The sequence below is a fragment of the Bos indicus genome, chromosome 21, assembly GCF_029378745.1.
Source record: "Bos indicus isolate NIAB-ARS_2022 breed Sahiwal x Tharparkar chromosome 21, NIAB-ARS_B.indTharparkar_mat_pri_1.0, whole genome shotgun sequence".
Lineage (NCBI taxonomy): Eukaryota > Metazoa > Chordata > Mammalia > Artiodactyla > Bovidae > Bos > Bos indicus.
The window spans coordinates 45,740,491-45,754,745 of NC_091780.1; the positions used below are offsets into that span (position 1 = coordinate 45,740,491).

General features: G+C 39.1%; 1 protein-coding gene and 1 long non-coding RNA gene across 3 annotated transcripts in view; both read left to right on the plus strand.

Annotated features, from left to right (window-relative positions):
• The window catches only part of PSMA6 (proteasome 20S subunit alpha 6), a 38,722-nt gene extending 33,000 nt beyond the window's left edge, over window positions 1–5,722 (plus strand). For both annotated transcript variants that reach the window (XM_070775458.1, XM_019983795.2), the window contains exons 5-7: window positions 2,202–2,380; window positions 3,628–3,722; window positions 5,493–5,722. In XM_070775458.1, the coding sequence (XP_070631559.1) occupies window positions 2,202–2,380; window positions 3,628–3,722; window positions 5,493–5,550 (332 nt within the window). In that variant the 3' untranslated portion in view covers window positions 5,551–5,722. The remainder of the gene's footprint in view (window positions 1–2,201; window positions 2,381–3,627; window positions 3,723–5,492) is intronic.
• A 1,321-nt stretch (window positions 5,723–7,043) lies between these two features.
• Window positions 7,044–13,940, plus strand: LOC139178230 (uncharacterized). The gene is made up of 2 exons (XR_011562664.1): window positions 7,044–7,892; window positions 10,672–13,940. It is a non-coding gene; the product is annotated as an uncharacterized lncRNA (long non-coding RNA).
• The last annotated feature ends 315 nt before the right edge of the window (window positions 13,941–14,255 follow it).

Genomic DNA, 14,255 nt, shown 5'->3' on the forward strand with positions numbered 1-14,255 from the left:
GAAAAATCTTTATAATAAATGGGTGTTGGAAGGATAGGATTCACAGCAGTCTTTTAGGCACACCTTTAAACATGAGACACTATTAGGCTTTTGTAGTGGAGATTCCACTGCAACTCTAGATTACTAGTTGAGTGAAAATGCCTAAATTAGGCATCTTAACATTGTAGTTGTTTCTTTTGACCACCCTAAAGATTCAGGGTCACACACGTATGCCTGTGATTCATATACTTTATATTTTATATACTTTATAGTCATATAAAGAAGAATAAATTTCTTCTTTTAAAAAACAAGTAAAATTTTATTGGGAGAGAAATAAGATTTATTGATTTAAACTTAATGGAATAAGTTAGCCTGGAAAATTCAACATGTCTGTTTCAGACAGCATGTCATTTATTTATGAGAATTAAAGCAGTCAGTGTAATGATTGACCTATTACTTAAAAAAGTCTGCCTTGATTTCTTCAGTGATACTCTTCTCCTCTGCCTCCTCACTTTCCTTAGTTTATCCTCGTCTACGGGTCCCTTAAATGTTGTTCATCAGGTTTCTCTCCTTGGTCCTTCTGTCCTCTTTGTTTTGTCTGGGTAATCTCATCTGCTTTCATGGCTTTATTTTACTATCTCATCTATATGTCAGTCACTCCCTCATTAGCTTTATCCCAGTCTCTTCCTTCATGTCCCACAGATACTTCAAACTTGAAATCATTGCTCTTTTCCTACTCTCATCCTCAACTTTTTTCCTACCCCCAGCTCACCTTCCCTGGTCTTCTATTTAGTCAGACTATCAAGCTTTACTGCAGAATATCTGTGTCACTTTTCCATCATCTCTTGCCTTTGCCACCTATTTTACCACCTTTCTCCCTTCTTACTCTTTCCTAGACTGTTCCATATTGCTACCTGAGTTGTCATCCTAGAGTTTTGTTGTTTTGTTGTTATATGATGTGCAGGGTCCCTTACAGTGTATTCCCAAGTTGCCTCTTTCTTGTGCTGCATTTCTCTGTCCTGAAACTGCTGTAATACATGGATCTTTTTGTCGTTCCTGGGTGTGTCCTGACCCATTGTGTCCCTTTGTGTGTGTTCCTTTTGCCTTGATTGCCCTTCGGTTCCTTATCATGTGTTAAACCCTGCTCATCTGGAGTAAGGAAGTGTTAACTACCCCGCCCCCCAGGCAGTAAGTGGGTATCTCTTTTGTGGTGTCCTTGGTACTTTCTATTGTATGTCAAGTGTAAAATGTAAAGAAATGTTATGGATAACATAAGACACTATATTAAAAAGGTTCAGATGGGGTTAAGCCCTTCTTTGTTACCTGTTCTGCTGAGTAGAGAGAAGTTTGGCGGTGGTGTTTATCTTAATTGTATGTCATTATAATAACATTTAATATGTTATGTGTACAGAATTTAGAATTTGGTTTATACTGACTAGTACAGGAATATATATCAACAGTAACAAAGATGGGCATTATAGATAGAGGTGAGCAACTAGTCCCTAGGTTTATTTCATTTAGTGCCAGCATTCCCAAGGTGAGTTCCATACACTTTGAGTTCTCTGGAACCTTAATAGGTAGTTCCTAAATTAAAAAAAAAAAGTATTCTATGGTCAAATAAATTTAAGAACTACTGAGGTAAAGTAGATCAGCTTACAGCAGAAGATTTTAGAACACTTAATATGCTTCTGTATATTTTCTAAAAATAATATGTGAAAAGTCTATTTTCCAAATTTATCTGACCAGTTAACATCTTGAGGGGTTGGGGTTCAGAGGAACATGCTTTAGGTAGTAGCAGGGATTAGAAGATTGTTTGTATGTTACATTTGTGATCATTTAGACCTTTTAAACTCTGTGATAAAACCTTTTGCAAAGTGGAGATTTATTACCTAATTTATCTGTGGAGATAAACTATGTTTTGTTACTAGTTTTCTTAAAGCAAAACATTTTTTTAAAAATTTTTTAAAGAATTCTGAAATTGGCTAACTTGATTTTCTTTGCTTTCATGAGTTTCCTTTTCTATATAACATCATTTAATTTCCACGTTTATTGAGCACTTACTATCTGTCACCCATTAAAAAACCTGTTCTCAGGAATTACATATATGTATATATCCTAAAAAAGCCAGAGTAATTAACAGATATGTGACAACACCAAGATAAGATGAAATCTGGTTGTATGAAGGTTTAAGATATTTAATGAGGGTCTTTCTTTCTGTTTAGGTATGATTTTAATTGGTATAGATGAAGAACAAGGCCCTCAGGTGTACAAGTGTGATCCTGCAGGTTACTACTGTGGGTTTAAAGCAACTGCAGCAGGAGTTAAACAAACTGAGTCAACCAGCTTCCTTGAAAAAAAAGTAAAGAAGAAATTTGATTGGACCTTTGAACAGACAGTGGAAGTAAGTTAACTGAAAGGAGCTGACCTTTTTTTTTAATGCTATTTAGAATAATGAAGATGGTTGCATAATTGACAATCTTTATAAGCTATTCCTGGGATATTCATGATATCCAAATTTGTCAGGTTAATAGTAAAATTGGTGTCACATGGGAACCGTGAGGACTGCTTTATTCATCTAATTCTCTGTCTCATACTGTATTTGAGACTGCTTTCAGCAAAACACATAAAATGGGAAAATATAACTGAGAGTCAAGTCAAGACCAGGCCGAAAACCTGCATGGCTGGGATTTAAATTAGACTTAAGCTAACCGGAAGCAGAAGTGAGAAAGTTGAGTCAGTAATGTTGCTCTTACGGTCCTAAAAGAAAAGCAGTCACACACCAAGTTTTCAGGGAAGCAGATATCTTCATAGTAAAATAGTATGCTCACAGGAGAACTTGACAGAGAAATTATAACTGGAATGCCTAGAGTCAGCATTAAGCAGTATTCTTGAGGGGATTGTTGGTTATAATTGGGAAGTTTTAAATTGACAGGACAAGCCAAAATTCCTATACAAGTACTTAGTAACAACCTTAGACTAAAGAAGCTTCTTATTTATTGCCAAGAAGTTAAAAACAAAATTTTAGTAAATTGTTGAAAAGAAGGTCTGGGATACAGCAATTCTGAAGACTAACATGATTCTGATAAACAAGAAAGGAAAAATTATCATCTAATACTTTGTTTGGTTGGCAGTATTATCATATACTAACAGGAAATGTGAATCTCGTTCTTATGTGGGAGGTACTGTTTAAATGTCTCTTAAGTTTTTTTTTTTTTAATTGCAATTCATAGTTACGTGAATTAATTAATCACATCACGTACAAAGCCACTTAAAACATTCTTAAAGTATTATCACTGTAAATTCCTTAAAAGAAGGCTATATTTATCTTTTATCCTCTCCACGTCTTACTCCAAGTACTGAGCCTATTGTGTGGCATGTAGTGATCATCAGGTAAACAGACTGTTTTGTCTTAATCACCCTGTTTTTCTTGTGAGATGCCTTTCATTTATAGCTCAACTTGGTATAAACAAGTTTCTTGTTATTGGCAGGCAACATCTTAGAATTAAGCAATCTGTGTGGCTGTTGAACTACCACCTCAAAAATGAATAGCTTGTGGTTAATTCATGAGTTGAAAAAGATTAGGATGAGAAAAATCTTGGAATCTCTGAAAAATTCTATATTATTTTAAATATTGATACTTTTTTTCAGACTGCGATTACATGCCTGTCTACTGTTCTATCAATTGATTTCAAACCTTCAGAAATAGAAGTTGGAGTAGTTACAGTCGAAAATCCTAAATTCAGGTGAGATATATTGTTGGGTAAGGTACTTAAAGAAGTTTGCCTGGTGATAAATTCTGGTGTAGAAAGGCGGAGGTATGTTGGTTCATTGACCTACAACTTGAAGAAAAAACACTTTTTTGAACGAGTTAGGTTTTTCCCTAGCACTTGAGAGATCTGGTTTTGTTGTTATTGTCGTTTATTTTACTGTTTGTTTAACTGCGTCGGATCTTGGTTGCAGCACGCAGCATCCTTGTTGCACACTCTGCTTGTGTGTGGGCTCCAGAGCTCACAGACTCGGTAGTTGCGGCGCACAGGCTTAGTTGCTCCACAGCCTGTGGGATTTAGTTCCCCCATCAGGGATTGGACCCGCGTCCCCGTGCACTGCAAGGGGGATTCTTAACCTCTGGACCACCAGCAAGGTCCTGAGAGGTCTGTTTTAAAACTTATTGGATGTCTCCTTAAAACAGACATAACTGCTTTTTTTCTCATTTTATTTATTTTATACCTAATACCAGAGGTGATATATAATAACCTCTTTTATATAAGGAGTAAAGTAAGTATAAGAGTTTTTCTTTTTTTAGCTTAAGGCCAATAGAAATTCAGCTCCAAACTAGTAGTTTTCAGATGGAGCTTTGATTATTTAGTGGTTATTTAAATGGAGCTTTGAAGAACAATATGAAATACTGATGTACATCAGACCCTATCTGGGTATCTTTGAAACCCCCAGATTTTGCATACAGCTAATTGAATATCTGATGCTGGACTGGATGCTTGTCTGTTCTTACTCACAGCTTCCATGAGTCAGGTCTGTACTGGGTGCTTAACATGTTATCAGCTCACTTAATCCTCCGAGCAGACTTTTACCATGAACCTGATACTCTTGTGAATAGAGAATGTTTCTGTTAAATCACAGATGCAAGGAAGCTGCTGGAAGGCATGTTAACTGTTACGTGTATTTACTTTTAGGTCAGAATTAAAAAAACACATGTCAAGTTTAGGGCTGGGGAACAAAAGTAGTAAACTAAGCTTAACCAGACCTTTCAGAGCTTCCTTAGTACATTTTTCTAGTTTGTCCTTTTTGTTGCCTTCGGGTAAGTGATATAAACTTGAAAGATTTAAGAAAAACTTATAGAACTTTTTTAAAAAACATAATTGAATTCCCCTTTATCCCCTGGAGGAAAAGATTGCCTTTTTTTTTTCTTACTTTCTTTTTTTTTAAAGCAGTAAAATTCCAGCGGGAGCAATTTCTCTAAAGGACCTCCAATTAGTTCTTGTGTTCTATTCTGAGACCCTGCTATAACCTTTAAAATCTTTATTTTCATCTACTAGTTAAATAAATAAGAAACCAAAGAGCCTATGTCTTCAGAAAACTCTTGTATCATTTATAAATTGTGATAGTATTTAAATAATAAATAGAATATATATATATTTATATATATAAATAATAGCTAGATAGTAAGTATTTAAATAATAAGCATAAACAACTGTATAAACTACTTGCATGCACACAAAGTCACTTCAATTGTGTCTGTGCAACTCTGTGGACTGTAGTCCGCAAAGCTCCTACTGTCCATGGGATTCTCCAGGCAAGAACACTGGAGTGGGTTGCCATGCCCTCCTCCAGGGCATCTTCCTAAATCAGGAATCAGGTGGGTATCAACCTATCAAATTGGGTGATAGGTACACAAAAGGTCATTGCTATCCTACTTTTGTATGTGTGTGTTTATTTTGCATAATAAAAGGTTTTCAAAAAGTAAATAGTTGTGGGGTTTTTTTCCCTTTGCCTTCCAGGATTCTTACAGAAGCAGAGATTGACGCTCACCTTGTTGCTCTAGCAGAGAGAGACTAGACACTGTAGTTAGTTTACCAAATCCGTGACGCCACTTGCCTGTGTGTTTGGTAACAACAGACCAACATTTTGGGGGCCCCTCGATTGAAAAAGGAACTTCTCCCACTCTTGCTGCCACTGAAATGGTTAGGACTCTGTCTGTATAAATAAAACCAATGCTTTTGGAAAATAATTGCATCCTGTCTTTTTTACCTCGAATTTAGAGTATTAAGTCTTCGGTACGTGCACACTGTTAAATTAATGTTCACCACCTTCACATGGTAGTTTTTATTCATCTTTGTTGAGGGATCCACGTTTCTTTGGCTTAAGGAACTTAATAGCCAGAAATTTAAACTGTAGTTTGTATGGCATAATTAATAAATCACAAACTAAAACTCTGGTTTCAAAACTTGCTCTGACTGTAGTAACTTGGCGTGGGAAGCCGTCTTTTTTACAATTCCTCATTCATTCCTGAACTTGAATTCCAAGTACCATTGGAGGTTTTAACTATAGTAAAATGATTAGCTTTATTGATCTTCAGTAGTTGAGGTACACATTTAATCTATACTCAATAAGAACCAGTATTTTTAAGAGCAGAAATTGTAGTTACCTTTGGGAAACAATAGGGTTAGAAAGTTGTAGAAAGTGTATTTTCTTTGCTGCCTTAAGATTGATTATTTAAAGCAGACTTTAAGAAATTGGTCTATAGTAAAGGAGAGATACCACCATAAACAACACTAAGGGAAAAAGAGCAAACTATATTTTGAATAATCTTTTTTTGAATTAAGTATTTAAACTTGCCAGAGTAGATCCCTGGTGACCTCAGCCACTAATTGTTATGTAAGTATGTGGTTAGTAGCTCAGTCATGTCCAACTTTGCAGCCCCATGGACTGTAGCCTGCCAGGCCCCTCTGTCCATGGGATTTTCCAGGCAAGAATACTGGAATGGATTACCATTTCCTTTTCCAGGGGATCTCCACCCAGGGATCAAACCTGCATTGGCAGGTGGGTTCTTTACCACTGAGCCACCTAGGAAGCTTCACTAATTGTTACAGAGGATCCAAAAATCTTGGAATGTCTAAGGCCAATACATTCCATATTCTTGTTTGCACCGGGTAAGTCTGGTGCTGTTGATGTTGTTACCTCAGGCAGGTGAGCATGGCTGCTGGTCTAATACCAATCCCTGTAGTCAGTTGCTCCTATTCCTGCAGCCAACAGGCCTGCAGAGCGGGAGCAATGTGAACTTGTGACCACCAGATGCAGGAAACTTCACCGACCACATCCTCTTCAGAACTGAGTCATGAGTTGTACTGTGTCCTAAAAGGGAAGCAGAGTTCTTCCGATTCTGAGGCTGCTGCCCTGGGATTACCCATCCAGATCAACTAGGCTCTATAAAGTGCTGCTTTCAGTTTGAAAGTGGAGTCTGTGTGAAGAACTGCTCCCCTGAAAAGACTCTGAATTTCTGTACCCTGACGGCCTTGAGTAGCTTCACCCTCCTGGAATCATGGGTGAGAGACTGGCAATAACTGGATTTTTCTATAAGAAAATATCTTCTGGTGTAGAAAATGGAAATTTACTCATTTGTTAAGAAAATGTTAATACAAAATCTAGATGAATTTAAGAAGTAGTTTTAAGTTAACCAATATTAAATTGGTTATTTTATACTTAAAAGAACTGGAAGAAACAGAGATGAGTTTTAAGTATGTAAACATTCAGTGCTCTAATTCTGTTTTTAACAGAGTCTTGGATTGACAACAGGGTTAACATGGAAGTCTTATTCAAATGCTAAAAAAAAAAAATGTTAAAACTAAACATTTTTACCCAAAGGGCATTTTGATCAACTCCTAGTAAGAAATATGCAGTTGAATACTGACATTCAGAGGGGTATGTCCAGACATTCATGAATATGAAGCTCTTTGGGTAAACATACAGCTTTCCTTCTTTTGGTACCCACATGAAGAAACATCTTTTACCATTTAGATTACATGAACAACGGACTAGGTACTCAGCTCCCTCACTAGCCCCAAATCTAGCATTCAGATATGTGCCACAATCAAATTACTATATTAAGGATCTTTAGGGTCTCTTAAAGAATCAGAAATGCTAAGGTGAAATATATTCTGACGATCAATAATCACAAAATACAAGAAACAAGTCCTAACAGCTAACATGATAATGGCACTCCGACTGAAACCATGAATGATCCTAGGATGACTGTTAACCTTCATTTATTTTATATTCTGGAAAATCCAACTAATTTGTACATTTCTCTGCTTCCCTGTCTCAGGGGTTTCTCTGAACAGGAAACCCTGTGTGCAAGCCTAACACACCAGAAATTGTATAAAGAGTATCTGCTGAAACTGGTGAGTAAGTGTTTAAGTTCTTGTGGGGCATTTCTGGAATGGGCCATGGTGGTTTAGCTGCTAAGTTGTGTCCAACTGTTTGCAACCCCATGGACTGTAGCTCGCCAGGCTCCTCTGTCTATGGTATTTTCTAGGCACTTGCCCAGCATCTTCTTTTAGGATTTGAAATAGCTCAACTGGAATCCCATCACCTCCACTAGCTTTGTTCATAGTGATGCTTCCTAAGGCCCACTTCACTTCACATTCCAGGATGTCTGGCTCTAGTCCAGTGATCACACCGTCTTGGTTATCTGGGTCATGAAGATCTTTTTTGTGTAGTAGTTCTATGTATTCTTGCCACCTCTTAATAGCTTCTGCTTCTGTTAGGTCCATAACCATGTCTGTCCTTTTTTTGTCCATCTTTGCATGAAACGTTCCCTTGGTACCTCTAATATTCTTGAAGAGATCTCTAGTCTTTCCCATTCTATTGTTTTCCTCTAATTCTTTGCATTGATCACTGAGGAAGGCTTTCAATATCTCTCCTTGCTATTCTTTGGAACTCTGCATTCAAATGGGTGTATCTTTCATTTTCTCCTTTGCCTTTCTGCTTCTCTCTTCTCAGCTATTTGTAAGGCCTCCTCAACCATTTTGCCTTTTTGCATTTCTTTTTCTTCGGGATGTCTTGATCACTGCCTTCTGTACAATGTCACAAACCTCCGTCCATAGTTTATCAGGCACTCTGTCTATCAGATCTAATCCCTAATCTATTTGTCACTTCCACTGGATAATCATAAGGGATTTGATTTAGGTCATACTTGAATGGTCTAGTGGTTTTCCCTACTTTTTTCAATTTAAGTCTGAATTTGGCAATAAGGAGTCCATGATCTGAGCCACAGTCAGCTCCCAGTCTTGTTTTTGCTGACTGTATAGAGCTTCTCCATCTTTGGCTGCAAAGAATATAATCTGTCTGATTTTGGTATTGACCATCTGGTGATGTTCACATGTGGAGTATTCTCTTGTGTTGTAGGAAGAGGGTGCGTGCTATGACCAGTGTGCTCTCTTGACAAAACTCTTAGTAGCCTTTGCCCTGCTTCATTTTGTACTCCAAGGCCAAATTTGCCCGTTACTCCAGGTATTTCTTGACGTCCTACTTTTGCATTCCAGTCCCCTATAATTAAAAATGTCATATTTTTTAGGTGTTAGTTCTAGAAAGTCTTATAGGTTTTCATAGAACCGTTCAGCTTCTTCAGCATTACTGGTCATGGCACAGACTTGGATTACTGTGATATTGAATGGTTTGCCTTGGAAATGAACAGATCATTCTGTCATTTTTGAGATTGCGTCCAAGTATTGCATTTCAGACTCTTTTTTTGACTATGAGAGCTACTCCATTTCTTGTAAGGGATTCTTGCCCACAGTAGTAGATGTAATGGTCATCTGAGTTAAATTCACCCATTCCAGTCCATTTTAGTTCACTGATTCCTAAAATGTGGATGTTCACTCTTGCCATCTCCTGTTTGACCACTTCCAATTTGCCTTGATTCATGGACCTAACATTCCAGGTTCCTATGCAGTATTGCTCTATTTATAGCATCAGACTTCTACTTCCATCACCAGTCACATCCACAACTGGGTGGTGTTTTTGCCTTGGCTCCGTCTCTTCCTTCTTTCTGGAGTTATTTCTCCACTTATCTCCAGTAGCATATTAGGCACCTACTGACCTGGGGATTTCATTTTTCAGTGTCCTATCTTTTTGCCTTTTCATAGGGTTCTTAAGAATACTGAAGTGGTTTGCCATTCCCTTCTCCAGTGGACCATGTTTTGTCATAACTGTCCACCATGACCCATCTGTCTTGGGTGGCCCTACACATGGCTCATAGTTCCATTGAGTTAGACAAGGCTGTGGTCCATGTGATCAGATTGGTTAGTTTTCTGTGATTGTGGTTTTCAGTCTGTCTGCCCTCTGATAGAGAAGGATAACAGGCTTATTATGGAAGCTTCCTGATGGGAGAGACTGAGGGGGAAACTGGGTCTTGTTCTGATGGGTGGGGCCATGCTCAGTAAACCTTTAATCCAAATTTCTGTTGATGGGCGGGGCTGTTGTTTGACCTGAGGCCAAACTATGATGGAGGTAATGAAGATAATGGCGACTTCCTTCAGACTGTCCATACATGCACTGCTGCACTCAGTGCCCCCAACCCTGTAGCAGGCCACCACTGACCCATATCTCCACTGGAGACTCCTGGACACTCATGGACAATTCTGGGTCAGTCTCCTGAGGGGTCACTGCGCCTTTCTCCAGGGTCCTGGTGCAGACAAGATTTTGTTTGTGCCCTCCAAGAGTCTGTTTCCCAGTCCTGTGTAAGTTCTGGCGCCACTATTGTGGGTAAATGGCAATCTCCTCCAAGAGGGCTTATGCCATACCCCAGTCTGCTGTACCCAGAGCCCCTGTCCCTGCAGCAGTCCACTACTGACCTGTACCTCTGCAGGAGACACTCAAACACAGTTCTGGTTCAGTCTCTGTGGGATCTCTGGGTCCTGGTGTGCACAAGGTTTGTTTGAACCCTCTGAACATCTCTGGTGGGTATGGGTTTGATTCTAAACGCAATTTTGTTAAGAATCATTTCACAATTTCCATATGCCAGCAAATTTGGAAAACTCAGCAGTGGCCACAGGACTGGAAAAGGTCAGTTTTCATTCTAATCCCAAAGAAAGGCAATACCAAAGAATGCTCAAACTGCAGCACAGTTGCACTCATTTCACATGCTAGCAAAGTAATGCTCAAAATTCTCCAAGCCAGGCTTCAACGGTACATGAACCGTGACCTTCCGGATGTTCAAACTGGATTTAGAAAAGGCAGAGGAACCAGAGATCAAATTGCCAACATCCTCTGGATCATCGAAGAAGCAAGGGAGTTCCAGAAAAACATCTAATTTTGCTTTATTGATTATGCCAACGCCTTTGACTGTGGGGATCCACTGGGGAACAGCAATCCACTGGAGAAAGAATACTCTTTCTGAAAATGGTGCTCTGCAACGATTCTGTATCCACATGCAAAAACATGTATCTGTTAATAGATACAGACCATTATCTATCACAGAGTTAACTTACATTGGATCTTTAAGTTAAACTTCACTTAATGTGAAACACCAAACTGTAAGACTTCTAGACAATAACATAAAATCTAGGTGACCTTGTGTTTGGCAATGAGCTTTTAGATAAAACACCAAAAGCACAATCCATGAAAGAAAAAATTGATAGACTTTTAAAATTGAAAACTTCTATGAAGACACTTAAGAGAATAAAAAGACAAGGCCAGACTAGAACACACACGTGTTTGGTATCCAAAGGATACCAAGGACTGGTATCCAAAATACATTAAGAGTTCTGTGTATGTGTGTGCATATTAGTTACAAAGAATTCTCAAAGCTCAACAATAAGGAAACAGACACCCAATTTAAAAGTTCACAAAAAATCTAACAAATACCTCACTGAAGAAATATAGATAGTAAAGAAGCATGTGAAATACACTCAACATCCTATGTCCTCAGGAATTTCACGTTAAAACAATGAGATACCACACTAAACATCTTTTAGAATGGAAAACTTTTTTTAAAATCAACAATACCAACTGTTGGTGAGGCTTCAGAGCATCAGTAAGAATGTAAGAGCAGTACAGAGCAGTAAGCAGTAAGAATTCTGATAAGAATGCAAAATGCAACAACTTTGGGAGATAGTACAGCAGTTCCTTACAAAGGTAACCACACTCTTAACTATAACATCCAGCTGTGCCCCCACACACAAAGGCTTGCACACAAATGTTATAGCAGCTTTATCCATAATTGGCCCCAAACTGGAAGCAACCAAGATAATCTTCATTAAATGAATGGAAAACAAACTGGTACACTCAGACAACGGAATATTATTCCGTGGTAACAAGAAAACGAGCTATCAAGCCACAAAAGACATGGAGGAAACTTAAATGCATCTTGTAAGTGAAAGAATCCAGTCTGGAAAAGCTACATAGTGTATGGTTTCAACTATAAGACATCCTGAAAAAGACAAAACTGTATAGAGACAGTAAAAAGACCAGTAGTTGCCAGGAGTTTGGAAGGGGTATGTGGGAGAGTGGGGAGAAAAGACTGGTGGAGAACAGGTTTAGGGCAGTGAAACTTATTTGATACTGTAATGATGGATACGGGACATTATGCATTTGTCAAAACCGATAGAAATATACAACACAAGGAATTCCCTTGCAATCCAGTGGTTAGGATTCGGAGCTTTCTGCCATAGCCTGGGTTCAGTCCCTGGTCTGGGAACTAAGATCCTGCAAGCCGTGTGGCTCCACCAAACAATAAATATAAAAAAGAAACGTACAACGTAATGGTAAACCTAACTCTAAGTATGGACTTTAGATCATGATAATGTATCAATATTGGTCCATTAATTGTAACATATATCACACTAATGTAGGATATTGATAATAGGGAAAACGTGTATGTGGGAAGCTGGATGTTAATGGGAACTCAGTACAATTACCACTAGATTTTTCTGTACATCTAAAACTTTCTAAAAAATAAATCTTACTAATTTTTTAAATGTAAAATGTTCATAAATTTTAACAAATTTATAAATAATTTCTCACTTATTTTTAATGTATTTTCAAAGTCTTTTCCAGTGGATTAGTTATTATTCATAGAATCAGACAAAAATTAAGCCCTGAATTCTAAAAACCCTATACTGAAAAGCACAATTTTTTTTTAACTTGAAGTTTCAGTCCTACTAAGAGCAAACAAGCCTAAATTTTCCCAGTAAAATACCAAAAGTGAAGGTGTGGGTATTCATACCTTCATATGAAGTGTTCACATATCCTAGCATATTACCTGGAGAGGAGCCTTGCTCAGCTGGTCATGTGCTGGTCAAGCCTTCTCGTGCGAACCCTGTGTATGACACTGGCTTTTCTCAGTTCCAGACTACAGGAAAGCCCTAACCCAGGTGGCCTAAACTCGGCACGTGCGTGAAGTGTGTTCCCATTCCCCCGGGCAAAACTGTGAACGCTACACGTAATGCAGGTGCCTCCGAAGGGGAAACAGAGTCTCCAGAATTCCCTGCTGCACATTCTCACCTTTCTCACTCGTTGTGCATCTGACTGACCCCAGCTTGAGTGACCCTTCCTTTAAAAGAGAGGGTCCTGCTTCTCTTGGTTTTAAAGCACACCATCAGATGGGTGTTGGTGCTTGCTTCTGACTCAAAAAGAACCTCCAAGGCAACGATAAGCACGATTTGCTCAATGATACCCCTATACAAGAAGGAAATCACTGAGCTCGTGTGGTTTGAAATTCTGTGTAATACCACTTACCTATGCCCACATCCCATGAGAGTAAGCAGTGAAGACTTTTAAACTGAAATGTGCTAGATTGACTGTTCTTAGCCAGAATTTCACATCAGAACCACCAGAGGAACTTTCCCCAAGTGTACAAGCTTGGCCCCCTGCCTTGATCTCTCACATCACAGAGGGTTCCCAGGAGGCTGCTTTGGGCATGTGTATTTTGAGGACGCTCCCCAGTCAGGTCTGGTGTTTGCTAATCTTAGGAAACGCTTTAAGAGGTAACTGCAGGCGGCCTGGTCATAGTCAAGGGTATTTGGGGCTCATCCCACCTTTACCCCTCTTTTGGTCAGTGGGCAGCTTACTAGTGTGCTGAGGAGGCAAGCAGGTTTCCAGGAACTGACCCATATGCCTTAGATTCTTGTCATCTTTGTCTTTGCTGATCTCATCCTTGACTCCTAAAGCCAGTCAGGGGACAAAAAATGCAAATATTCAACAATAATTAACCTCTTTGGGCAGCCCAGCTTGTGGCAACCTCAGCCTGGGGGCCCCTTGCAAAGGCTCCAAGCAGCTCCAGCAGGGCTTTCTGCAGACCACCCACTCCTGTGCAATATTAGGGCTCCTCCAGATCCGGGGGGACATGGAGGGAACATAGGGGAAAGTGCTTGCAGGAGAAGGGAACGTGCCATTGTCCCAGAAGGCAAGTGGTGTTACCGAAATTTTGATGAAGTTGTTGATGCTTCTTTTGAGCAGCTACCACAAGATTGTCTGCATGACAGACATCAACAGCTAACCTTATTTCAGGAGTTGACCTGCAAGTCTCAGAGTTAATCCAATCATTTAGGTAGGTTTTTACCGAGAACTGCAGTGATTAATCCTCCACTGGGTACTACTGGAATGAGGGTGAAAAGGAGAAGCAGAAGAAGAACAGGACAGACCTGGTTTCCCTGGTCAGCGTAGGGATAAACCAGGGGCAGCCCCATCTAAGAGACTCAGAGTGCCCGCCTGAGCTTGGGTTTTCCAGGGATAGAAGCTGAGAACAGCACCTTGGTTATCAT